Source organism: Furipterus horrens, unplaced genomic scaffold, assembly GCF_987537825.1.
Source record: "Furipterus horrens unplaced genomic scaffold, mFurHor1.1.pri manual_scaffold_1, whole genome shotgun sequence".
NCBI lineage: Eukaryota > Metazoa > Chordata > Mammalia > Chiroptera > Furipteridae > Furipterus > Furipterus horrens.
Genome location: NW_028327171.1, coordinates 210,948,357 through 210,976,254, shown reverse-complemented (window position 1 = coordinate 210,976,254; position 27,898 = coordinate 210,948,357). Strand labels below are relative to the sequence as shown.

Genomic DNA, 27,898 nt, shown 5'->3' with positions numbered 1-27,898 from the left:
ACTTGTAATATGTGGCACTTTTACATAAAACAGCCTTCATTAAAACATTTTTAGTGTTTCAACTGCGGTCACGTTGGCGTTTAATTTTTTTTTCCCCTGCTACTGCAATTGTTTCCCACCTACGTTTCTTAATTCAATAGTCTGAATGTCTATTCCACTTAGCTTTTCCTTATAAATAAACCTGCCTACACTTTTTCAGCCCACTATGAATCAAGAATATGTTAGCTATTAAATGAGATTCGTTTTATTTTCTCTATATGCTGCCTTAATTTAATTTGGTGTAGGTCCTCAAACTTTTTTTGTGGGTGGATGGAAGGAATATGTTCTTGAATGTGAAAGAAAAAAGATTAACTTTCTATTCCAAAGTTTCCTTTTCATTCTCAGCTGAAAAAAGTAAAATATCTAATTAAATAATAAAACTTCTAATCACATCTTTAACATACATATCCCCCTAAAAACACATTATACATATCTATGTACAATTCACTAAGAATTTTTCCAAAAACTTTATTCAGCAGAAACCTAAGTAACAACCTTCAAAGTAGAATCTAGGAGACACATTGTCAAAGCAGTCTGGTTTCATTTATCAGTGTCATGATGCTATTAAAAAATAAAATTGAAATGACCAGTGACATTTTCCAAACAGTAGGCTGTTTCCTGTCATCTCCAACAAATGATACCAAGAAACGATATAACTTCTTCAGTTTTAATAGTCACATCTGTGAAGCTAAGGACAGTGTATAAATAGTTGACTTGTGGAACAAAGAGAAAACATGGAATAGCGACATAGCTTGGGTGTCCTCTGTGGAGCTCCGGTTCCTGTCCCCACTGCCAGTAACTGTATTCATCGACTGGCTTTCTTCAGTCAACGCCATATCCTACAGGTGTTATCCTTGCTGCCTGTTAAGACAAATTTCACAAAGTTATTTTTTCTTTATTTTATTCCCTTCACTTTCTCTTTTTACAAGTTGACATTTTCTGGGTCACTGTCAATTTTCACTGTGTTAAATGTGCTAGATTCTCAGCGCCCAACTACCAAGTCCCTGAGATGCTCAGCTCAGGAGTCTGGGGAGTGGGAATCTTTTTCTTTCCCTTTCTTCTTCCTTCCTTCCTTTCTTTCTTTCTGTCTTTCTTTTTCTTTCCTTCTTTCTCTCTCTTCCTTCCTTCCTTCATTCCTTCCTTTCTCTCTGTCTTTGTTTTGCATGATTCTGTCAGTCCTAAAATGTACACGTTAATGTCCTACTCACACCAGCAAGACTCACAGTTGGTTAAAATTGGAGAGGACCTGAGATGGCAACCACATCAGTCATCCTTCTCTGCTACTCCCCTGCCCTCCCCTCAAGCATCACCACCAGGTAGAAATACAGCGAACCTGAGCATCTCCCGGTTTGGGTGCTCGCCTATGAGAAGACAGTGCATTCCGCCTTAGAGCATATCAAAATGTCAATAGATGTTTCTCATCATCAGTCAAAATGTAAAACTGGCATCCTTCCTACACTCTCCACTACTATGAGAGACACTCTTCCAAAACAGCCTTGTCATACTTCCCCTGCCAAGGGTCACCTTTCACATTTCCTCTATGGCAATGACAGTCGTGGTGTGGTGTTCTTCAGAGGCCAGGCGCCTATCATCCATTTAAGAATTCTGGGGGCGATTGGATGAGAGAAGCCTGTGAAAACTACATGCTGCCCCCAAAGCACCTTACTGTTTTAAGTGTAATAAAACAGAGCGGGTCAATTCAAACAAAGAAATGGCTCTGCTGTCGGCAAGACAAGTATGTCACCCCAACTCTGATAGGCTCTGTCGCCCAGTGGGCCTTGGGATACACTAAATAAATAAAAATATCTTTCAAAGAGCTCAGGAATCTAAGTGCCAGCACTCAGGAGGGCAGAGACAAAGAAGATTCCTCTCCTAAGCTCTCCAGAGCCTGTGAAAACGGGTTGTGAGATGAAGTATGGAGAGCTGCCTCCCAGAAGCACATGGACTAGGAAAGGCTGGTCCTCTGCCAGCCCAGCCGTGCCCACCCACCCCGTTCCCTACTTGGCAGCAGTGCCCTGCAGAGCATCCTGTGCCTTTAATCACAGCCCCCACTCCTTTCTTTTCCTGGGAAAGCGTTTGACATGCTGTTCACGATAAAATATATGGCTTCTAATGGTGCTCTTGTAGGAGTAGCTACATTTTAGTAACCATCAAAAATTGGAAACCCAAAGAAAGGAATCTGTAATTTTAGAACTTATTCATACTTGCCTAGAAGGGGGAGGTACTTTAAGGCAAAAGGGGAGATTATTTAGGCCTCCCCTGAAGTTATATGACTACACGGCAGCCAACATACAAAGCCAGACTTGCATATGTGACGTTGAACTTATTAGACAGTTAAGCAATTTTTAAATTCACTCAACACTGGGGGAATCACTGAGAGTTCGGCATCCTGGGTCTTCGGTGACTTCTTAGGGTATCCCTGCTCCACACTGTTGTAGCCCCCACCCCTGCCGAGCCTCCTCCAGGGGCACTGCGCTGATGTTGTACCTTATTCTTGTTGTTTTTTCTCTCCTTTCTGTGATCTAAATTAATCTATTCTCAGTTCAGTTCTTACCAAATGTTGTTAATGATTAATTCACAATAAATTGGTAGTGGTTGAAAAATGCTCAATACATGTTTTCTTCTCCAAATATTTCTACATTAGCAGAGGACACCAAGGCAAAAACAACATAGCTCAAGGCATAAATCTCTAATAAGCTAAAATCTGACTCTGGAGAACCTGGGCCCTGACTTGTTTTAATTACTAACACCTAACTGACATCAACTGAATAGTAACCATTCAGTGGACAATGCCTGGGGAAATGTAGCAACCAGCAAAGCAGGCTCCCAAATTCTTACTTTGTGTAGAGCAACAAAAATTTAAAATCATAAAGCCTTACAGTCAGTGGCGGAGCTCACTCCTGTGGTTCCATGATGCAGCTAAAGTTAAATAATGGGTATAGGACCCCCCGCCCCCCGAGATGAGCCAGGGACACTGGAAGAGAGGCAGGGAGGGAGATGAACTCCTTCTGTGTTCAGCTTAGGATCCCTACTAGCCGATTTAAAAGGAGAACAAAGGCTATGGTGTCTAATTTTCCCTACCTGTAATGATTATGTTGCCTTCATAGTTGAAAGCACAGGAAAAGATCTCATCGGTGTGGCCCTCAAGCACCTGCAAGCACTGGCCAGTCTGAGCATCCCAGATCCTTGCTGTTTTGTCCGAGCTTCCCGTTAGAAGACGGTTCCCTTGTGGGTTGAAAGAAATCTACAAAAGAGAAGGAAAACGCCATGACAGGTTGACATAATGATTCCCAACATATCTTTAATCGGTGAAAAGGGGACATTTCTAAGCACCGGTCACCTTCCCAGCGTGGTGTTTATTCTTACACAGAAAAGTTCCTTCAGGATGGGAAAATATTGCAGGGACTAATACATGTAAATTAAAATCTAGACAGAAAAATGTTATTGTCTAGCCCCTCACAATTCTAAGGACAAAGACCAAAGTGCCCTTATCGTTTGAACATTCTCCACCTACTTCTTTGCAAAGACTCGGGATGGCTTTCTTCATGCAAAGAGCCTGAGAACCCAAGTCAGGCTCCTTTATACCCACACCCAAAGCTACAGCTGCAACCCCACTCCCTGTGGTCAAAAGCATACAATCTGTGCCAGAGAATAAAGGAACATCAGGGCCTATGAGAGAGGGCTTTCTGTCTATTGCTAATGGTATCTGAGCAGTCAAGTACAATTGTTGGCTTTCCTTTCCTTTGGGTGCCATGCTTATAACCTCTCCACATCATCAGAAGACAATGATTTGTGCCACCTCCGCTAAGATTTGATGAAGGCAGAGCCATGTGTTTTCTTCATCATTGTGTCACCAAGGCCAAGAGCAATGTCTAGCACACTGGGAGCTCTCCGAAAACATTTGTTGAATGAATGAACGAACAAATGAATGAATGAATATGAAACTTTAGTTTGGCACTCCATAGAAATGTTATTACTAGGTGGCAATTCAAGAAGCAATATATCACTTAAGCATAAAATGCAATCATATAGAAACTTAGAACTCTATATTCACACACACACACGCACACGCACACACACACAAAAAAATAGATGGACAGTTGTTGAGTGAAACGCACCAGACATGTCAATAGCAATCAAGCCAGACACTCAGAAATACGACACAGGCTCTCTCCTCAGCCTGTTTCCCACGCTCACACTTGCCCCATCCCTGCTTCTGCCAGTCCCTAAGGCCTCCCAGCCTATGAAGGGAATACTCTGCACTTCATTGGAGACCAGACCTCCTGGGTTGGCAATGACCACCAGCAGCAGGTGTGGGTCCAGGAGGAGAGAGAGCATGGCAGGGGGTGGTGTGGGGCTCCAGGTAGAACCTTTGGAGACTTGAAACCATCAAGCTTGTATTTTAAAAGGAAGAAGCACATCTGACCTTGGGTATGAGATCAAGGAATTGGGCTGAGCTGGGAGCTGAGAGTCACCAAGCGCAGCCTTCCCTAAAATTCTCTGAGGACACAGCGACATCTCAGATCACCAACTGGATGGCCCTGTCTATGAATAAGCTTTTGGGAGGGGTTTATATAAAATTCAAGGTTACAGCCTTGGAGTTTCAAAATAGGTTATTGAGTGTCAAGTATTTCCATGAACTAATTCCTCAACTGCATCTAGTTCACAGAATATTTGATACCTCTACACGACATTTTCTTTGCACAGTATAAACATGTGTGTCTACCAGAACCAGGCCAAGCACTTTTTAAGCTTCTTTTTTTTTAAGGTATATTTTATTGATTATGTTGTTACAGTAGTTCCAATTTTTTGCCCCTTTGCTCCCCTCTGTCCAGTACCCTTCTTCCCTCCAGCAGTCCCACCCCCCTTAGTTCATGTCCATGGGTCGTGCATATAAGTTCTTTGGCTCCACCCTTTCCTATGTTATTCTTAACTTCCTCTTTTCTATTTTGTACCAACTGATTATGCTTCTTAATCCCTGCACCATTTCCCCATTTCTCCCCCTTCCCCATCCCAGCTGATAACCCTCCAAATGATCCCCATACCTATGATTCTGTTCCTATTCTGGTTTGCTTAGTTGGGTTTCGTTTTTATTTTTTAGATTCAGTTGTTGCTAGTTGTGAGTTTGTTGTCATTTCAGTGTTCATAATTTTGATCTTCTCTTTCTTAAGTAGTCCCTTTGACATTTCAGATAATAATGGCTTGGTGATGATGAACTCCTTTAGCTTTATCTTGTCTGGGAAGCACTTCATCTGCCCTTCCATGCTAAATGATAGCTTTGCTGGACAGAGTCATCTTGGTTGTAGGTCCTTGCTTTTCATCACATTAAATACTGCTTGCCAGTCCCTTCTTGCCTGCAAAGTGTCTTTTGAGAAATCAGCTGATAGTCTTACAGGCACCCCTTTGTAGGCAACTCTTCGCTTCTCTCTTGCTGCCTTTAGGGTTCTCTCTTTATCTTTCACCTTTGGCATTTTAATCATGATGTGTCTTGGTGTGGTCCCCTCTGGGTCCAGCTTGCCCGGGACTCTCTGTGCTTCCTGGACTTGTATGTCTATTTCCTTCACAAAATTTGAGAAGTTTTCCTCTTTTATTTTTTCACATAAGTTTTCAATTTCTTGCTCTTCCTCTTCTCCTTCTGGCACCTCTATGATTCAGATGTTGGCACATTTAAAGTTGTCCCAGAGGTTCTTAAGCCTCTCCTCATTTTTTTCAAGTCTTATTTCCTCATTCTGTACTGGTTGACTGTTTTTTTCTTACTTATGTTCCAAATCATTAATTTGAACCCCAATTTTCTTCCCTTCACCATTGGTTTTGTGTGGATTTTCCTTCGTTTCACTTAGCATAGTCTTCACTTCTTCTCTTATGTGTTTGCCGTACTCAAGCATATCTGTCAAGCCTGTGAGCATCTTTATATCAGTGTTTAGAATTCTGCATCTGTTAGGTTGGCTATCTCCTTTTCTGTTAGGTTGGCTATCTCATCGTCACTTAGTTCTCCCACTTGAATCTTGATTCGTTCCCTCTTTTGGGCCATACTTCTCTGTCTCCTCATCTTGACAGGCTCCTGTGTTTGTTTGCCTCTGTGTTGTAGGTAGAGCTGTCGCACCTGTTACGTTGTAAGGGGCAGAGCCTTAGGAATTCGTCAGTACAGGGCGACCTGTTTCACCACGTTGTGGTGCTGTATGTGGGGGAGGGGTCTGAGAGGGAACAATGCCACTTGCCCAGCACTTTCTCCTTTTCCAGGCACCTCTCCCACTTCTGCACTGGACTGGCATCCCTCTAGCTGCTGCCCTGGCTGTCGTTCCAAGAGTGGGTGGGTCTGTGGGTGTTCTAGGACTGTGGGGGCCCTTTAAACAAGTGGATTCTGCTGAGACCGGCAGTCTCTGCCTCCACCCCCACCCCCACGGGTTTGCACAGTTAGAATCAATGAGGCTTGATTTTCCCCAGTGCTGGGACCGTGGGCTGCGTGGTCTGGTGAGCAGCTGGGAACACTCTCCAGGTGTCACTCCTGGCTTTTTAAAATGTGTAGCTATGTTTTCTGCTGGCCTGCCACTGCCACTATTGCTGCCACCACCACACCGCATCCTCTCTGCCCCAGCTCCGCCCCTCCTACCTGTCTGGATGAGTATGTCTTCTTTATATCTTTGTTTGCTGGACTTTCATGCAGTTTGATTTTCTGGAACTTCTGGTTGTTTCTAGTTTTGAGGTAGTTGTATTCCTTCTTAGTTGTGGAGGGAGATGCAGCGTGTCTGTCTACGCCTCCATCTTGGCTGGAAGTCTCTGTAAGCTTCTTAAACAGCTTTAATAAGTATTTTCTGCTAACTAAATCCTTTGCTGATGGCTGAGGGAAACATTGTTTATAGTTTTTGAAAATCTTTAGAAATAATTTATTATACTGAGTTTGAGGACACACTTAAAAATAAAGTCTTTAGGCAACTGATTTCTAGAAAGAATGAGATAATTGCACAAACCTGAGTAGCTTGGTGCCAATGCACCTACTTACACTCAACATGCTATCTATTTCTTGAAAGGAAATAAATTGCTCCAAGTGAGAAAGCAGCTCACCTTTGAAATCTCACCTTCATGACCTTCCAGTTTAGTAATACATTTCCTTGTGGCTGTGCTGAAAACTCTTGCCGTTCCTTTTTTGAGAGGAGTAGAAATATATATATAAATTCATCTGAAATACAGAACTTTGAACCACATGCCTTAAGTTATCTAAATATCTATCCCTCTGGCACACAGCTCTCTTCTGAGTTTGTCCTCTTGCCTGTGTTGAGCGCCAGTCACTTGATTCTGTAAATGCAAGCTGGTCTCACTGTGGGTAAGAGAATATGGCAAGAGGTAATGGCCTCCAAGGTAGAAAAGGCAGAGAGACACCAATTCAGAATGAAAAAAAAATTTTTTTAAGGGAAAAAGAGGGAATGGAAATAAGGTTTGATAGGCTGGGGATGAGACAAGCAGAAAGCTTAGCATCATGCACCAAACATGAGTCTAAGGTTATAGAAGGTGTAAGCAGGCACCCTGAGAAGGAACAGTGGCTGTCACTCAAGGGACAAAGAAGGGGCATGAGAAAACCCTTTTCAACAGAAAGAACTAAGAGAATAGCTTGTCCCTGTTTCCCTGTTGTAACCCCAGTGCTCAGAAGTGCCACTCAGTAAATAGCTGTAGTGTGGGTGGGTGGGAGGATGGATGGATGGATAAATAAGAGGAAAAGTATATGTTTCTTTAGAATCAAAGAATGGAAGAGTTAAATAAGCAGAGAGGAGAAAAACAGCAGTCATGGAATTGTTGTCAGAAAAAAAGGTAACATTTGTCAGGCCATATAAAGGATGCTTTCTTATTGCAAATCACGGCATTACACAGAAGGAAAATTAGCAAGGATAAGGTGTTTTGGTCACTTAATTTTCTTTCAGATAAAAGCAAAATATGTTAAATTTTTGCTTACTTTTCTGACAGTGTCAACTCAGGAGGAAGTAGACAAACTGATTTTAAAAGTTGCTATTTTAGAATTAATATGATCAGAAATGTAAAGCTTGTCACTTAGTGGGGCATTTTGGCCTTAAAAGAACATAACCAACTTGTTTTACGAGTTTGTTAATAACACAAAAGGGAATATCCTGCATAGAGCGATACTCCAAATTAACACAAAAGCATTTTTAATCTTCAGAAAACACAGAAATAAATAAATAAAATACTTTTAAAAATCATAGTAAGCAAATGTAATTTGCAGATTTGTTATAGTAGAACCATTGACAGGGGTCAAGTTGATGAGGCTGACATTGGGTAGCATCATGCATGAACATCAGGGAGATGACTGAGAATATACCTCTGCATATCACTCTCAAGGAGATGATGAAGACCTAGCACAAAACCGCAAGTGGCTGTCAAGGAGGTGATGCAGACCTTGTAGAGCATCACACGGGCTTATCAAGAATATGATGCCAATATAGTGTAGTTACATACATGGCTATCACAGAGATGAGGCAGATACACTTCCTACCATAGCTGGTCATCAGGGAGGTGACCTATAGTGTAGAATCACACACGTTTCAAATAAAGCTTAAATCCCCCCACAAATTAAATGTATGAAGAGGTGTCCTACCATCGGCTGAAGCAGTTGCAATAAGCTTTCCAGTGTAATCAAAACAGCAGTCTAGTATTTGATCATCATGGCCTGTTAATGTTGCCATGCATTTTCCATTTGTAGCATCCCACAACTGCAATTATTACAAAGAAGAAGACTATGACTTCTTGTTAAAATCCAAAATGGCCAGAAGTAGTCTTAATGACATTTTTCTGGCTGGTTAAATAACTGTGCGAAAATCATGTGTATACTTCTCACATGTTCTGTTTATTTTACCTTAATTTTTGACCACAGCTAACCGAGGCACACTTTGGACACAGAGGAGACCAAAGAAAGACATTTAGAAAAGGGTGGTGCAAACCTGACCCTACATTTGGAAAAAAAATCTTGAAGCGTACACTTCACCGATTGGAGTGGAAATGTGCTCTTTTCATAACAAGGTCACCTAATGCCAAGGAGCTTGATCGAAAACTAAAATGCCAGAAAATGAAAAGTTCATTAAGGTTATCATATATCTGATATATAATTAAATAATAACTCCAGAGTATAAGCTCTACAAAATGTAAAAGCAGGGACACGCTGTGTTGAGACTTCTTGAGCTTCATTCTAATCAATGTTTAATAAATGAATAGAGGGACAATAAACAAAAATAGTGTGCCTTTTTAAAATAACCTCTTAATACATTTGAACTGATGAAAATTGTTCTTACTACATCATAGTTCCTTTAAACTTGAGGGATCAAAAGCTTGAAATTTTAAAATGACCAATTGTGATTTATAAGTTAATATCTTAAGTTTCTAGCACCTTTAAATTTTGTTAATGTTGCAATGAATATCTGACCCAGTAAAACACACAAATGCGAGGATCATAGAGCAAAGCTGTCACTTGAGCTCACCATGCACGTTTTGTCCACAGAGCCGGTCAATATCACAGAGCAGTCCCAGTTGAACGAGGCGCTGCCAATCTCAGCGCAATGCCCGATTAAAATGTAGACCTTCCTGCAAAATGCAAACGATTCAAAGATGCCCTCCATCCGCATCTGCGCACAATTAATGATGGCAGCCCCGTTCGTGTAAGAGTCTAAATTCTAGTTTTCACAAAATAATGTCTTTGACAACTAAACAAAGATGGATTTACTGTAGCTCAAAAGGAGTTAACTATTACTTTCATTTCGACAACAACATACTTAAATTTTAAACAAAGATAGCAGCAGAACTTAAGATAACACTTCAGAAAGGTGTGGGTAAAAACAGGTCTGGAATTCTGGAAGTATTCTTACAGCAGATGAGTGCACCCCTGGTAGTTCAGAAACTACCCATCAATGTCTGCAGGGTCATCCTGCTCTCTCGTTTCTTGTTGCCACCGTCTTGATCGGGACCCCCAATAATTACCCCTTTTATCAAAATGCAGACAAGTCCAAGAGTGCAGTTTCACCACACAAATAGGTTAACTTCTTAGCAACTAGAACCAGAGATAATTACGAAGGATGTTGAAGTTCTCAGATTAAATTAAATTGGGGAAATTTGCCATGATTTTATTTATTCACACTATCCATGCCTACCATAATAACAAGCCATTGAAATTTTCTTACTGGTACAAGGTATAAATGACAGCTATATAACCAGGCTATTGCTACCATTCCCCTTCCATGTCACTAATTGGCATTCTTTGCTCAGAATTCTGAAAAGTTCTATATTTTTTGTGGATCAGAAATATTGTTAAAGAATGAAATACTTAATTGTGTCCTATTTGTATGGACTACAGAGTGCAGTTAGTACATTTAAGACTAAACTAATAAATAACAAAGACTTGTCTTCTTAACTCTCTGATCCAGGTAGAAAAATTCTTAAAAATTAAGAATACCTTCCAGTCCCAGCATCCCACACTATAACTGTGTGATCAAAAGACCCTGTAATGATTCTGTCTCCTGAGGTGTTGAAGGACAAGGAGACGATTTCAGCTGAATGCCCCTAGAAAAGAGCAGATATCATCATGTGTACTTTTAGATAAAGCAAGTGCTACAAATGCATCACATCAGTGCCTGAGAGAAAACACCAGAAAAGGCAAAGCTATACATACAAGGGGGGGAAAGATTAATGGTTGGCTGGGGCAGGAGTGGGGAGTGACTGCCACTGGGCATGAGATGTCTTTTCCCTGTGATGGAAATGTTCTAAAACTAGATTTGTTGGGGGATGACAGTATGACTTTGTAGGTTTACTAAAAGTGAGCATACACTTAAAGCAAGTCCACTTTAACTCAATACAGCTGTTCACTTGTTTATTTGTGTGTTTTTTAAAGGAAGAGGACATGTTTTGGGAAATCAGAGGGCAGCTTGCACAATGTCTTGGAAACACTGAAGAGGGCTCTATACTTTATGGGCCAATATTAAGTGATGAGTAAAAGAAAAATGCTTGTGAAGTTAATAACTTTAAAACCAGAAATTCTTATGATAATTTAACATAAATTAATTAATAAATATCTGGCCTTTGGTCTGACATTCACCTTGTTACAGTCTAGAACCAATGACTTAAACTGAGACAATGAGAAAACCCTTCTCTACAGTAGATTCTGTTTGGAGGAGATCCCTCATTTTTCTAATGATTTCAATGCATTCACATAATTATTTCACAAAATAATACAGAAGTTCATTTACAGATTAAATTTCTGGTTCATTCCAAGTGACAAAAATCAAATGTAGCTAAACATTACAATTTTGAGCACACACACACACAAAATGTAACGTCTGGCAGGACACAGGTGTGCAGAGCAGGGTTTATCCTTTTGAATGTTCTGGAGGAAGAAGCGGTAAAGAGGCAGTGACCCGCAGAAATGAGGAGAACACAGATCAGAAAAATACTTTTTAATAACACTAGGCACACGTACAAAGAATCTAGGCACTCGGAGTTAAGAAAGAAAAACCCTTGATGTTAGTTAAAAACACTTTTTATTTCTCTCTCTCTCTCTCTCTCTCTCTCTCTCTCTCTCTCTCTCTCTCTCTCTCGTTTTAGTCCATTTTTTAACTTTCTTAGAAAAAGCTCTCCTAGAAAGGGTTCCTATTTTTTAACTCATTTATAATTTGAAAAGATAATAAAATTGGAATTCCTATCCAGATGTTCCTACATATTGCCACAGAGAACTGCACCATTTTTTTTAATTTTTATTTATTTGTTTGTTTGTTTATTTATTTTTAGAATGAGGGGAAAGGAGAAAGAAAGGGAGAAAAGCATCACTGTGTGGTTGCCTCTCACTCGTGCCCCCAACTGGGGACCTGACATGCAACCTATTCATGTGCTCTGACTGGGAATCGAACCAGCGACACTTGGCTCACAGGCCAACACTCAATCCACCGAGCCACAGCAGCCAAGGCTGAGAACTGCCCTATTTTTGCTGAGTCGTTTGGGATGGGATGGAAAGAAGTGGAGGGCAGTACTTCACCAGAAGATGTCAGACTTGTGGGGGTGACAGACAGGAGCCCCAGTGGAGACACAGCACCAGAATTTACCCTTGGACAGTGCCCTCTGGCCTGTTTCCTTCCTACCACTTGCCTCTTGTCATTTCAGAGTTTGCTTAGTACAGAAGGCTGGGAGGTAGAGGAGAGGCGTGGCAACAGTCATCCTCTTAAGGAATTTTCTGGCAAGGTTCCTCAGTTCTGCCTCTTTTTTAAAGTGCCAGTCTCCACCTACTTTGCTTTTAGCCAGATAGATGATGATAGTTTTTGAGCTGTAATAGGTGTGGTTCATAGGCTGAAGTGAGTCCAAATAAACCTGGCTTCATCCGGCTTCCCCAGTACAGCCAGCCACGCCTTTGAGACCAGCCAGCAAAGCTACTGGAACACTCTTTCACTCCTGTCTCAAAAACATTGTCTAACTTAGATCTAATTTTGTAATAAAAAATGTAACTAGAAACAAACACAAACAATAGGCTTCTCCTAAGGAATGGCTGATCAAAATAGAAAACTCTTGAAGTTATTAACATTGTTAACATACAGTTAACGTGATGACTTCCTCTCCATTCTGAATGTCCCACAGTTTGGCCATTGTGTCCATACTTCCGGTAGCCACCAAGGTGCTTTGAGGATTGAATGACAAACACACCTGCATTACATGAAATGTAAAAGGTTTTAGAAATATAGAGTTTTCCATGGTGAGTTTTTATATAGAAGAGCTTCAAGGTGCATTACCTTAGCAGATTCAGCCTAATTATTTTTACAAATGGTCAACGAAATACCTCCTACGAGCAGCCTGCCCTCTGCAGGTTGCCTCCTGAAGCAGGCTCTTCCTGAGAGAAAGCTGCTTGCTCTCTGGCTCCCTTTACCACTTTCAGATCAACAGAAGGACAAGGACAAGACCCATCGCCCTTGAGGTCCATGCTATGTGGCTCCCATCTTCCTTGTTGCCATCATCACGTTTCTTCCGATAACGCCCCTTCACTCGTCAAGGGCTTTGGCCATCTGCTCAGTCTCAGTTCAAAGTCCTAGGTGGCCTCTGTGCGGGCCATCCACCCAACACCTCCAGCCTCTGAGCCTGGACTCCTTTTCATAATCCCCTCCATGGCCACACCCTAGACCTTGACATCACCTTCTCTAGAAGATTCACTACTAACACACCAATATTTAGTTACGGTTTCTCAAAACTTCAGTTTTCACTCTTCCTTATCACACCCCTTCCCCCAACCAGGCTACCTTCCATCTCATTAAGAGCCCTTCCTTCCTCCTAGTCCAGCATCTGCCATTCCACTGACATCTGGAAAGATCACTCCTGCCAGCACCTTCAATGCTCTGTCTTTCAACGGCACCATCCACAGAACTCCTAGCAGCTTGTAACAAGCTGGAAAGCTACCCACTCATGTGCCCCCCTACCTCATCTCTCGGCAAAAGCAGCTGAAGAAAACAGCAGAGCCGACTGCTGCTGCTCCTCATTCATGCCGTCTGTCCTCATCCGCATCCTCGGTAGCATTCATCCCCTACTTTGTCTAACGTGTCTTTAGTTCACTCCATCCTCCCATTCCCCACTCATCACCACACTACGGTGCTCATTCCTTCTTAGCTGATCACCTGGCCTCCTCCTGCTTCCCTGAGAAAACTCACTAAGCAGGGGGGAGTTTCCTCACTGAGGCTCACTTTCCTGTTCTTCAATCTCAGATTCAGAGAGATCCTTTTGCCCAATTTAAGACACTCTTAGGGGAGATGTGCCCATCAACCAGACGAGATCCCTCCCAGTGGCCTAAATGGGCTTGAGCTTTTCCCACATTAAAAAAAAAATCCTCCCTTGACTCTCTGTACCTCTTCACTACCTTCTTTTCCCTTTAAACTAAATTCCTTGCAAAAATAGTCTACCATCACTCAGTGTTTGCCCATTTTCCACTCTTCAATTCAACTTAACGACTGTGGCTAAATGTCCAGTCCAAAGGGTGTGGCTGGTCATCTCACTTGCCCTCCCTGAGGTTCTCGATATTTTCTCCCTCCTTGACAGTTCTGACAGTGCTCGGCTTCTTCTCCTACTTCTTATCTCTTCTTCCTTATCTTTTGATGGTTTCTCATCACCATCCTGCCACGGTTCCATCACTCTTCCTCCCATACTCTACATTTTCCTTTGGGAAATGTCAATTGTTCGATGGCTTCTACTGCCACGCAGATGCCAGTGACCCATATCCGTCTCTCCCTCCCAGACCTCAATGCTCAGCCCTCAGAAGGCAACTACTAAGTGGATGCCTATGTGTGGTTATCACACAGGCAGCCTTTATCAACCTCAGACACGTGAGTCACACGAAGCAAACTTGTTGCTCCTCTTCTATGTGCAGAATTGGCAAATGACGCCGCTAGTCACCCAAGCCTGAAATCAGGGGATCATCCTGGACACCTGTCCTTTTCTTCATGCCTCATATTGACTTAGTAATCTAGTCCCACTCCTCATCCCTAATCTCTCCCACGTTCTCCTCGCCTGCCTCATGATAGGCTTTCATCATTTTGTTTGGACTGAAACAAGAGGCCCCCACTGGCCCCTACTTCCGATCCTACCCGCCTCCCACCTCTCCTGCATACTGCCAGAAAAATGGGCCGTGTCAGCTCCCAGCCAAGAAGTCTCAACAGTGTGGCAATATCTACAGGGTCAAGTCCAAATTCCCTACCATATCACATGAGACCCTTTGTATGTCTATCACATGGCCTCTCTCACCTTAGTCACACACACACACCTTGTGATCCGGCTTTGAATGGGTTACAAGTATGCTAATACCTTGATGCCCTTAACCCAGGCAGCTGGACAGTAACAGGAGTCCTTGCATGTCATCTCTGGCATGGACAGCAAGCAGTTCTCCCCAGTGTGCTGTGAATCTGTATTAGCATATTCTGCATGTCCTCACAGGGAAGTTTGAAAAGCACTGCTCTGCCACACAGAACCATGTGAGCACTCAAACGCATGCCACTGTCGCACACCATGCCAGCGAGGCTCCTCTGCCTGGAACATACGTGCCACTCCTTTGAAAAGTCTTTCCTGATCGCCTCCCCTGGCCAAGAAGCCTTGACCGCTCCCATCTGTGCTCTCGCCAAACTCCGCATGAACTCCTAGACACCTATAACCTGTCTACTCCCTCTGCTGAACCACAAAATCCCTGAAGGACAAGAGCTAGGTCTGATTCTGGTGTGATACCCCAAGCACGCAGGCCAGGGTTCACACACAGTCACACACAGTAAATACCTATTGGATTGACGTTGGCCATGAAAAAAAAGAATGCCTTCTAGAAACTATATGTAAAGAAAACCTTTTCAAATTTACAAGGGAATGTGGAAACCTGGCCATGCTCTGATAATAAAGACTATGTCTTTCCTGTGACCTTGGGCAAATACTTAAACTCTCTACGCCTCAGTGTCCCCAACTCTACAACAGGGAAATACCTCTCACTGAAGGCTGCTATGAGGCACAGCCAAGTTCATATACACCTATGTAAAGGGCTTAGGGAAATGCTTCCTACCCGCTGAATGCCCGTAAAGTGCCAGTTACCCTTTTTCACCCCACTATTCTCCATGTCTAGCAGAGAGTATCTTGAACACAGTATGAGGTCTTTTTAGATGAATATAGCATGAATCTGAAGGATGGCTATAAATATATTTTACTCCTAAAATAAACAACCCATTTATTTTTACCAGCCATCATTTATTCCACAGGGTGCTAATTATCTCACTAACTGCTGTAAGACACATCACAGAGTTGGCCAAGGACAGGGCTTCCCAACAGTAGAAGCTATTTAAAACATCAGACTGTTTAGGCAGATTTGAGTTCTAATGATATCCAGGAAACAATCAGCCTAAATACTTTATATGTATAGAAAGTTAACTTAAAAGCTCTTGTAAGAACTTCATCAACCCTCATCAAGTCAGTCCTTTGAAGAAATAGGAATGAAAAAGAAAAGTTTGGCTATTGTACTCATATACTTATATTATGTGTCTGCTTAGTCCATGCAGGTATCTGCAAGATATTAAAATTAGAGTAGCTTGTAAGTTATAGCAGCACCACAAATTATATAGAGAATAAAAATATGAGATAGAATTTTTAAATTAACTGTAAAGATAGTACCACTACTCTTATAAGGAAATCCTAAGAGAGAAATAGCAATGATGTGTGAGTGTTGGCTCCTCATTTGTGAGAAATGTATCACCCTTGTGAAAGATGTGAATAATGGGATGTGCTATTCGTGTGGGGGTGGAGGCGGGGAGGGGACAGGGAGTATGTGAGAATCCTCTCTACCTTCCTCTCAGTTTTGCTGTGAATATAAAACTCCTTTAAAATAATTAATTCTATCAAAACAAAAGAAAGAAAAGATAAAACAACAGAATAGCAACATAGAACATTTAATAAAATAACTGTACTTACTATTTCTGCCGTATGGCCTCTAAAGGTATGATAACACTTTCCCGTTTCCACACTCCACAGTTTACAAGTCTTATCAAAGGACCCAGTGGCAATTTTGTCACTAAGATAAAGAAACAAAAGTTGTATTTTGAAATCAAATTCAACCACAGTTATGTGACATTAAGATATTAAGATATTAATATGTGAATCCCCATCTGCTCAGAAATTGACTTCACTTTTAAAACAACATGCAATCCTACATTTGTTTGATGGGTAAAGAGATAAAGGTCTAATTTTTTAATGGCATCAGTCTGTATGTTTAATTTTCAATATTTTGCATTAAAGGTATATGTGATAAAGATATCAGTCCCTTTCAAACAAGAGTCTTCCCTTCTTTACTGTGGAGCAGTGCTATTGTTAACACCCAACAGGTAAGATTGGGTTAGCCTGTTTAATCTTCGACTGTGGAACAAAAACCTTCTCTTTTACCCCTTACCCCATCTGTCCTTTATAGGAAGTCATCAGAATGTTCCTCTAATGGGGTGATCATTCACAGTGCAAGCTCATTGTTAAAAAGTGGGAGGAGTCTTAAGATCCAAAATACACATCCCAAAGCAAATCTAAGTGCTCAGCACAGCTGCAGAATTTCTGTTTGTTCAGACTAGCACAGGGCCTTGCATCTCTCCTTTGTTCTCACACCCCCACATATTATCCTGCTGATCTCTGATACTCAGGAAAAATGAGGTCCTTTCCAGGATGCTGCAGGGACAGCTTCTTCTGGAAAAACACCCCACCCACCCCCACGTCCTAACACACAGGCTGATTCTGCACCCGGAATCTCTGCCTGACTTTCTCCTGTGGTGTCCAGTCTAAGACATATTCCAGCAGCAGCTGTCTTTCAAATTCTATTCAAAGTACCCAGAACATTTTGGGAGATTTTTTTTTTTATCAGTTTCCTCCTTCCATTTTCCATGTTCTTTACACCTCAAAGATATCAGTCTCAAGTGGCTGTTGTTTCTTGATCAATTTCTCTTCTATCACATACTGTTCTCTACATCCATATGACACCGTGTCATAAAAGATACTGATTCCAATGTTTTTTAGAATTACTGTATTGAATCAAAGCTTACTCCTGACACATGTATTAAACAGATAAACATCAATCTAGTTGAAGTTCATCTCTCTGTCTCTCTCTCTCTCTCTCTCTCTCACACACACACACACACACACACACACACACACTTCCTCTTATTCTTTTGGCAACTGCCTTGAACTCATTTTGCTGAAACCCTAATGCCCCAAAGTGCAGGGAAAAACACTGCTATAGCGCACACGTGAACAGTCAGACTAAGATAACTAAGAGTTGGCCAAGTGGGTTTTTCACCAAGGGCTCTTGGTAGAATCCAATAAAAGGGCCAAAAAGTGAGGAGTGCTTCTTACCCCTCCATCCTCAAAAACTTTGTTCTCAGACAGACATCCAAAAATATCACATCTCTTAAGCAGACTATTAAAGAATATGGTATTATAGAGGACCTACTTTTAAAAGCCTTTAAAAAACATGGCAATTAAAAATAAAAATTATAGTAGAAGTAAAACAGTATCATTTATAACTTTAATAAAAATCTTTCTCTCCCACAAGCTGGTGTAATTAGGTTTTATAAAAATTATCATCCTTTACAATTAAAAAATGCACACATCAAAGTTAAATTTTCTGTAGTTTAATTAGCATATTTAATCACGTTAACATACTAATGGAGTTCACGTCATCACAATTAACATCTTTAGAAAGTGTATCAAACTTTCAAAAGAGAGGACATTAGCCAACTAGACATCAAGGTTTCAAAATTTTGTCGTATAAAAGTCTTACTCTAGTGCAGCAAATGTGTATAGAACACCGATTACAGCCGCCAGCGCTACCCTAGACTGAGTTCCCATTGTCTCATGAACGTGTTATCCCATCTGCTTCCTGACTCATCTCCTGGCCTCCCGCTTCTCCCCACCCAAGCCCTCTGACCCCTTCTCCCTGCCCGAATGGTGCTTCTGAAGCAGCCCTCTCCCTGCGTCCCTCCTTGGCTCACACACCTTTCCCAGCGACACAGGCCCCCTGAGGGGACTTCACCTGCACAGAGCGCTCCGGCCTCCGCCACCTCTGTTCCTCACCGTGAAACGTTCACTAGGGACACTGGGCCACTGGGCGCCTGACCAGGCCCCCCTCACACCGGGAGCTGCTGCAGTCCCTTGGCCCCGGGGGTCCTCCCCGCTCTGCTGCAGCTTCCACCCCTCGTGCTCCCGCCTTAGTCTCCTGTCAACCTCCCAAACTCTACCCAGCGGGGGTCACAGTGACCTCTCAGCTGTTGGACCGTTTGCTGTGTTGTCCTTTCGCCCTAATTCTGAAATCAAGAACCAAATTTATTGAACCAAGTCGGTTAGTGAAAGAAGTCAGTTAAGGCGGGCAATCGTGAACAAAAAGATACACGTTTTAAGTTTTTACTCAAATATGTACAAATATACACTCATTTGCCGCGCGTCAGCTAATTCCTCAGTTCATTATCTGCCTTAGATAAACCATATCCAACCTCTATAACTCCAACTTTTTCTTTAAAATGAGAACTTAAATTTTAAAATACTTGCAGAACAACCTGAATACAGAATCGTCTAAATTTTTTACAATGTGCTTTCCAGTTTTTACATTGATCTCATCGACAACTTCATTTAGTAAGTTTTTGCAAATATTTACCTTTTCTGTGTTTTTATAAAAAAAAACCTTCATTTTCACATTCATATTTCATTAGTTATATGCAGAATTTAATTAAATTATGTAACTACAACTGAACGCAGTCGACTTAAGCAGGTTCACAGACAAATGCAACCAGCTCTCGGTAAGCTTAGAGCCTACCCAGGGCCCAGGGAACTGGAGTCCCCCATTGGGTAGCCCCGCTGCTCCAAGCATTCAGGACCCATGGGTGTCAGCAGTATGTCGCCAAAAAGGTAGAAAACGTTGGTAGCCCACGACTCCGGGAACTACAGGTTGGTTTTAAAATGCTCCTATTGTATTTGGTTCTGTTACTCAGCATGTTACTGTGCACATTATTTTTCTACCTGGTAAAACCATAAATGAACTTCCAAACGAAGTAAATCATTTTACCAACACATGTCACCTTCTCGGGAAGCATCAACCCAGCGCTACAAGTACCAGTAGGAACCGCCAGTCAAGAGAACCCCCAAGGGCAAAGCGGGGCTGCCTTGAGTCTGTCCTGCTCTCTCCTTTACTACCGTGTGACCCTGGGGAGGGGACGTGAACTTTATATACTTTCCTGAGGACAGCAATACCGACCCCTGAGCTCCTTTAAGCATTGAAGGTGGCATTTAAAAGGCTTTCAGAGCAAACGTCAGGCACGTGATACATTTTAGTTTCCTGTCTTCCTACTTTCCTCCCCTCCGACAGCCGGGGGGAGGGATGAATAAATGAATCCATGGATTAATAGGGGATGAGTGAATGTGGTTTTACCCATAAGGATTGTTGAAAGCTATGGCATAAACCACATTCCTGTGACCGTCCATGGTGTGTAGCTCCTCTCCAGACGCGGTGTCCCAGAGTTTGCAGGTTCGGTCATAGCTCCCCGTGATAAAGCTAACGCAGGAACAGAAATAGATCACGAGGTGAGAATTGTGGTGTGTTAATAAAAACCTCAATTTTACCTGCAAGACAATAACCCCGTTTATCATGCTTTTTGCAATGGACATTGTGTATGTAGAATAAACAGTTAAGTTGGGAGCAATATTTCAATCCTTTGCCTTAGAAAACTTTCCAATTTCATCCCAAACCAAAAAAGGAGTCGTTAAATAAAATAAAGAGTAATCCTGCCAATAACCAGTCTTCTAATAAACATCATTGTATTAAATCATGATCATCACTAACACTTTTTGAAACTCGAGCATCAGTCTTTCAGTTGGTCGGACCATAGTCTTAGCATCGTCATTGATTGCTCTCTTCCTCTCACATCCCACACACAACCTGTTATTAATTCTGTTATTACTCCAACCCCCAAATGCATCCCTGCTCTGCCCTCTCACCAGCTCCAGTGCCTCCATCTCTTGCCTAAACAAATGAAACTGTCTTCTAATGGGTCTTGGCTCATAAATAGTTCTTACAAATTGATTTCCCTCACCAAAGCTGGAGTGATTTTTTTTAACCTTCCGCAAATGGCTTTCCAGCACTCTAGAGGGAAATTCAAAACTTCTGCCCACGGTGCACTAGGCCAGCAGCCCTGGCTCTTTCCCAGGATCCACCTTCCCCTTCTTGCTAGTTTCTGGAGAACCGCATGTTTATTTCACATGTGCTAATTCTTCTACCCATCCGGTTCCCCACCACCACCCCAGGACCCAGAACATGGCTGGCACACTACCAACTGTTCAGTAAATATTCATTTAATATTGAGCTATTCTTCAACATGACTATTCTACTACAGGAATAGGTAGTATATTGACCTCTAATGTTTTAAAGTAAAATAATAGTATCTTAGTTATTTCTTACATATTCCATTTTTTCCCGACACAGGAAAAAAATGCACCAAATTGAAAAGCAAGCCAAGTGGTAATGATAAAAGGTGAAAACAGATTCTGATGTCTAAACTCAACCAAAGAGGTGGGCTGCCAAGGCAGTATACCTGATTCTCCTCTAAACATTCTCTTCCTAGTGTCTTCTGGAATGTAAATTGGTATAGTCATTATGGAAGACAATATGGCAGTTCCCCAAAAATTTAAAAATAGAACTACAATATGATCCATCCATTGTACTTGTGGGTGGGCATATATAGCCAAAGGAAATCTGATCAGAATGTCATAGAGATATCTGCACTCCCGTGTTCATTGCAGCATTATTATTCACAATAGCCAAGATTGGGAACGATGTAAGTGTCCATCAAGGGATGAATGGATAAAGCAAATGTGATATGCATAATGGAATATTGTTCAACCCTGAGGAACAAGGAGATCCAGTTGTGACAACATGGATGAACCTGAATGTCATTATGCTAAGTGAAATGAGCCAGATAGGGAAGGATGACTACTGTTTGATCCATTTATATGTGAAATCTTAGAAAGAAGTTAAACTCATAGAAGCTGAGGGTAGAACAGGAGTTACCAAAGGTTGGAGAGGGGGAGAAATGAGAAGCTTTTGGACCATGGTTACAAAGTTGCAATTATGTAAGGTGAATAAGTCTAGATATCTAATATATAGGCTGAATGACTACAGTTAATATCACTGAATCGATTACTGGAAATATGCTGAAAGAATAATTTTCAGGTGCTTTGTTCACACATGCAAAAAGGATAACTGTGAGATGATAATACTGATTAGCTTGATTATAGCAATTACTTCGCTGTGATATGTATATCAAACCATCATGTTGTACATCTTACATATATACAACTTTTATTTTAAAAAGAAATTTTATCCCTTGAATGTTAAAAATTATAAATGATAGAAATATATAGAAATAGGAAAATAATACAAATGAGTAGGCAGAGCTCAGAGGAGTCTTAGGGCAGCAAAGCTGCTCTGTGTGATACTATAATGGTGGGCACGTGTCATTACATATTTGTCAACCCATAGAAAGTCAAAGCCAGGGGTGAACCCTAATGAAAACCATGGACTTTGAGTGATAATGATGTGTCGCTGTAGGCTCATCAATCGTAAAAAATGCCCGATGCTTTGAGGGATGTTGTCAGTAGAGGAAGCTGTGAAGGCACATGTGGACGGGGGATATGTGAAAGTCTCTGTATCTTCTGCTCGGTTTTGCTGTGAACCTAACACTGCTCTAAGAATAAAGTCTAATATAATTATTTTTAAAAAATAAGTAGGGAACCTTACCAAGAGCCCGATTTATTAAGTGCAACATTAGTCAACGGCAGTATATGTGCTCGGAGAACCTTCAATGAAAGAAAATACCTTTTGTACAGCTACAATAAAATTAAATTTAATTAATTAATTTTAACTTCAAACCAATAAAAATACTCAAGTTTGTCTTAATTATATTAATAAATGGACAATATCCAATATCCGAACAAGTAAGAAAAAATGCATTGTACCTTCTATTATTATGACCAATCATATATTTGGTAGTTATGAAGAATAATGAAAAATAACTGGATCTGTGTTTTCTATCAACTTACCTTTAAAGTAAATGATTGCTATTAAATAAGATATCAAATAGCACTAATTTATAATAATTTTTTACCTCGTACACAGGGTTTATATATATGTATGAACAGTGTACAGAGAAAATACACTAAATATATTTACAATATATTATTACTTTTTGAATCCTAAAGCTCTTTTAGAGTCAGGATGTGTCTTTTTTTACTTATCTTTCAATCCCTACATTATCTAGCACATAGGGGATGCTTAATATTTATTGGACAAATACACATAAATTAGTCAGACTGTTTATGGACAGAGTGATAGAATAGGCTGGGGCAGTCTCAATTATGCCTACTACTGGAGTGTAACTACTATTAATAGTGTTTTCTTTCCATATCAACAGTATTCCCCAGGAAGGATAAATTCCAAGGTCACGTTTAGTTATAGCACTCATATTTGAAGTTAAATAGTGCCCCCTGCTGGACAAAGAAATGTTACAAGAATAACCTCAATTAAATAGATGACTACAATAGATTGAGTATTTTGTATTAAATAGAATATTCTGAGTGTGTAAATAATAATTACATTCTATTATAATTACATGTAAATTATACAGAATAAAATCAATGTAATATGAAGCAATTCTAGAATAAACTATTAAATGTTAATAAAAAGTAAAAGCTGTTCCTGAAATAATTGAGTGCATTTGTTACACTTTTAATTTCTTAATCAAAAACTATGGAGAAAAGTAAGCATATTTACATTGCATTAAATTTTTATATGCACCATATCAATAAATAATTTACTGAAATATAGTTTGGTTCACATGAACTTCTGAAATATTGATATATTATGAAAAACAACTTCTTAATATTACTCTAACTGGAAAAAATAGTTTTAATTATTCAATAACTTGAAGCTGTCTTAATCCTTATGCTTTAAATGCATCATTATGAAGAAAAATGATATTTCCTACAAATATTTATTAAACCTCAAGAAATAATTGTTTGAATTTCAATCATTTAACAAAACATTCATTGAGACCTTAGCCTCAGCAAATATATGTGTGAGGCACTGAGGGGAAAAAAAGTTGTACTTCACCTCAAATGAAGAGGATATCAATTAATTCACTGAAGTTCTACCACGTATTCTGAAAGCACACGTTACCTTGAACAGATAGAACCTGTGGTCGCTGTGCTGCCTGAGTTTCCCCTGTAACCTCTGTATTATAAGCTTGACTTGGTCTGACCGCGACGCTGTGATGAGCGGCTCCGCTCTCTGTATCTCTCCTACTAAGGCATCCACGTCGGTGCTAAAAGTCACAAGAAGAAGGTTACTGTCCCCAGCCCCGAAGTCACATATGCATTCATTACAGAAGGCTGAAATATTTTACAAAGCATAGCATTTATACAATGTCAAGAACACCATCAGCTTTACCAAGAGGTTTCTGGGGGGTTGGGGGGGGATCATGAAATCAATGAAAAGCACTATGACATGGACGTAGGCCATGTGTGTTCTCCAGAACGTGTCTTCCTTACCTGAGACTTCTCTCCCGTGTGTGTGTGTGTGTGTGTCAGTGGGGTGAGGGGGGGTGCAAAGAATCTGGTTTGCTTACCTCAAGAAGGCCAAGTGTATACTGATTCTGAATATAAGGTTTTTCTCTTTAGTTTTTCCTTCTTTTTCTTTTAAGTGAACATCTATTGAATGTACCTGATACAACTATACTTTCCACTTTACAAATATTCTCTCATTTAATCCTGTAACAACCCTCTAATTCAATGCTTTTATAGTACCTATTTCTGTGATTTAAAAAAAAAAAATTAAAAACCAGGTTTAGAAAGGTTAGGCTTTATATTGTTTTAAGGAAAGAGAAAGTATCTGACCAAAAATAAACATCCAAAGAATAATGATGATTTTAATCAATATTCCTTATCAGCTAGAATTTTGTTTCCCTGAAAGAGAACTGTCCTGGAAAGGCCAGATTCTTGGTTTTCCCCAGCATTCAAATCATCTATAGTAATTCTGGTAAATTTGGCTAGTCCAGAATAATATTAGCTCAGGACAAATATGAATGACTATAAACTGTCAAACATTTAAAATAGGGTAATTTTGCAAAATATGTATCAGAGGTGTCCTGCCCAGCACTTATCCTTCTAGAAGGGAAGGGGATGAGTTCTAGTGGACAGTCTCCGGTGACAGCTGCTTCAGGATCCACCTTGGCATTGGCACTCAGGGCTTGCTCTCCTCAGGGGCCCTCAACCCATGGCTGAGCAAAGGGACAGGCAGGGGTCTGGCCGTGTGGGGCCTGTGAGGAACTCCCCTAACCAGCAGCTTTACTCCAGAACTCGCCTTTGGGTTGTCAGAGATTGCTGTCAAATCTGCATCCCCATGGTTCGTGTCTCCTCCTGCCCAACCCTGCCCCATCCTCTGCTCGGTCACTGGTAGCCCTGCCTCTTTTTCCCCACCTACCTCTGCCTTGACACCTGCTTCCCAGAAACTCGAACTCTGATGAATATCCTCCCCGTCTCCACAACTAAACATTTCCCGAGCTCCAGTTTTGTACAAGGCGCTGAGCTAGGGGACGACTCATTCCATTAACTCATTCCACCCACTGTAGGTTAGGTGCTGGGAGTGTGAAAGATACAGTCCCAGTCTCAAGAAATACACTACAGCAGGATAGGAATAAATATTTGGAATGAAAATAAACCAGGGATGGTTTATAATGATGCCTTTGATAAATTCTAAGACAGTCGGTTATAAAAAAATTTTTTTTACTTTCATAAGAATTAAAAACATAGTAACATCTTTTGGAAAAGTTTCCAACAAATGTTATGAATCAACACAGATTTCTTAGCAAGATCTACTTTAACCATATATTTAATCCATACATCCCAATCCTGCAGTTCTATTCTAATTGCTGTTTTCCAGTGTAGTAACTCTAGTGTGTCATCTATATAATGCAAGTGTTTTTATGTGCAGAATATTTCCAGAATCTTGGGCAGAACTTGAAATAAGATATTTGCTTTTTCCGAAAAAAAATGGTTGAGACATTTATTGACTTTATAGCATGACTGTGACATCCTAAAGGTCTTCATTTTTTAAACATAAATCCACATTGCTCTGAATCTCTAGCTTGAAGTTATTCACTTGTATAGAAGTTTATCTGCATGATTCACTGCTTCATATAAGTTGTTTCTCAAATTAGACAATAAGCTCATTGATGTAGGAATTATGATTAGTCTTTATAGCCTCTCATAAACTTTACCTAGAGATTTACATGTGGAAAGTGCAAATATATCATTACTGGCTAAAAAAAAAAAAAAAAAAAGAATGTCTATACAACGGGACTTTCCTCCTGCTGGCAGGAAAGTTATTTTACGAAAAATAACAAAAAGTCTTGATTTCATCTGAGGCCTTGTCTTCCCTGAAAATAAACTGTAGATGAAATTCAATGACATTATCTTTGCCACTGTTCACTCTGATTTTTTTTAATGCCCCCTGAGTGCCTTCTCTGGAATAACACTTGGCCTCCACCACAACCACCATCGTCTGGACCACATCTGTTCTCCTCCTAAAACAGACTCCAAATCTGGCAGCAGGTCTTGCCAGCCAGGAGGCTATTTGGGTTTATTTTAAAATTAGAGAGCAGCCCACCTACTATTTAGTTTAGGTTATGTTAGACGTCCATTTGCTGACAGTCTCTGGCCCCCTGCCGACTAATCAGGACAAAGTGAAAGGACAGTCACAGTGAAAACTCACTGATTTCTCCGGGGCACCACTCTAGACCACACATTGTAGTGTTCCTGTCCTTTTCTTTTCTCCCATTCAGAATAGCTTCTCCTTATCTGAACGTGGGCTCCTGTAGATGTAATCACTATTCCGATTCTGTCCCTTGAAGTGGAGTCTTGCATAAGATTTTCAAGAGGGAATGAATTTCGGCCAATATGATCTCACAGGGGGATTTCCTCTAGGCACATAAGTTTCAGAGACAAAAGTCTGGTCCTCCAAACTGTGCCCCCAGGGCAATTCATGAGGAAGGTTGTATGCAGTCAGCCCTATGAGACGTTTATCTAATAAGAAAATTAACTCAGTAATATTCTTCAATTTTTAATGACCAATACTTCTCAAAATTGTCAGTCTGAGAAACTCTCACAGCCACGAGCAAACAGCCTAGGCACACTTGATGACTAAATGTCATGTGAGATACTAGAGGGGACCCTGGAAGAAAAAAAAGAGATGTAGGCAAAAACAAAAGAAAAACTGAATAAAATACAGCCTCTAGTGAAGAATAATGTTTCAATACGAATTCATTAATTATGATGAATGTACCATATTAATCTACACCCTGGCTGGTTTGGCTCAGTGGATTGAGCGTCGGCCTGCGAGCTAAGTGTCGCTGGTTCGATCTTCCAGTCAGGGCACATCAGAGAAGGAAAACTCTGACTCCAAAAAACCTCCGCTGCCTTGCGGCATACCTCTTCAGGGGAAAGGCTAAGGGAGTAAACCCCGACAGAAGATCCGGAGCCGGAGTCCCTAAGGCGGTTTGATGTTGTAGTCAACACCGGCAACTCCTGCGGCGCACCTGAAGCCAAGCTGTATTGACTCCGTCTTTCCCTTGGACCCTTCAGCTGCGAAGAGAGGGGGGGTCTGCTGCATGGGCAACAGCAGACCCTCCATATCACCCTGCCCAGGCTCTGTAGCTTCAGCTTCACTGGAGAGGACCCTCCAGCGTCATCGCAAGATGTCGATTCAACACGGGAGGAGACAGATACCGTGTCACTCCCGAGTCGGACTGCACAGCCATTCTCGGCGGTGCAGATAGACTCTTAAGAAGCTACACCATCGTCTCTCGAGACAGACGGCTGCCGACGACGACGACGACGACCATATTAATCTGATAATAGCAGGGGATATGAGATTGGGGTATGTGGGAACCTTCTCTTCATAACTTTTCTAAAACTATTCTAAACTAAAAGGTTCACTTTTTTAAATTGTTCTATTTAGGGAAAAAAAGGCAGACTAATGATCCATTTTCCACCTCCTCCTCACTCAACAAGACACCCAAGTAGAAGTCACGGAAACAGGAAATAACACACCACAATGTATTGTCTGAATTTATGCAGCCCATCCATACGTCACCCTATGTCAGGGTTTTCCAATTAAAAAAAAATAAAACAACTGGATATGTTATACATGTTGTAATGTACAGCTAGCTTACCTGGGGCCAAGGTCAAGCAAATCTATGGATTTGGTCTTCAGTTCTCCACTCTTCTCATATTCCAGCAT

General features: G+C 41.0%; 1 protein-coding gene across 1 annotated transcript; it reads right to left on the bottom strand.

The window, feature by feature from the left end:
• Positions 1 to 631: 631 nt before the first annotated feature.
• Positions 632 to 27,898, bottom strand: DAW1 (dynein assembly factor with WD repeats 1). Its single transcript, XM_090269227.1, has 12 exons — positions 27,831 to 27,898; positions 23,780 to 23,924; positions 22,343 to 22,401; positions 19,979 to 20,101; positions 16,492 to 16,591; positions 12,610 to 12,717; positions 10,487 to 10,593; positions 9,519 to 9,621; positions 8,642 to 8,756; positions 7,102 to 7,178; positions 3,121 to 3,283; positions 632 to 900 (listed from the first exon to the last, which is right to left on the bottom strand). The coding sequence occupies exons 1-12, from the start codon at positions 27,896 to 27,898 to the stop codon at positions 866 to 868; spliced, it is 1,203 nt and encodes a 400-aa protein (XP_090125353.1). The 3' UTR covers positions 632 to 865.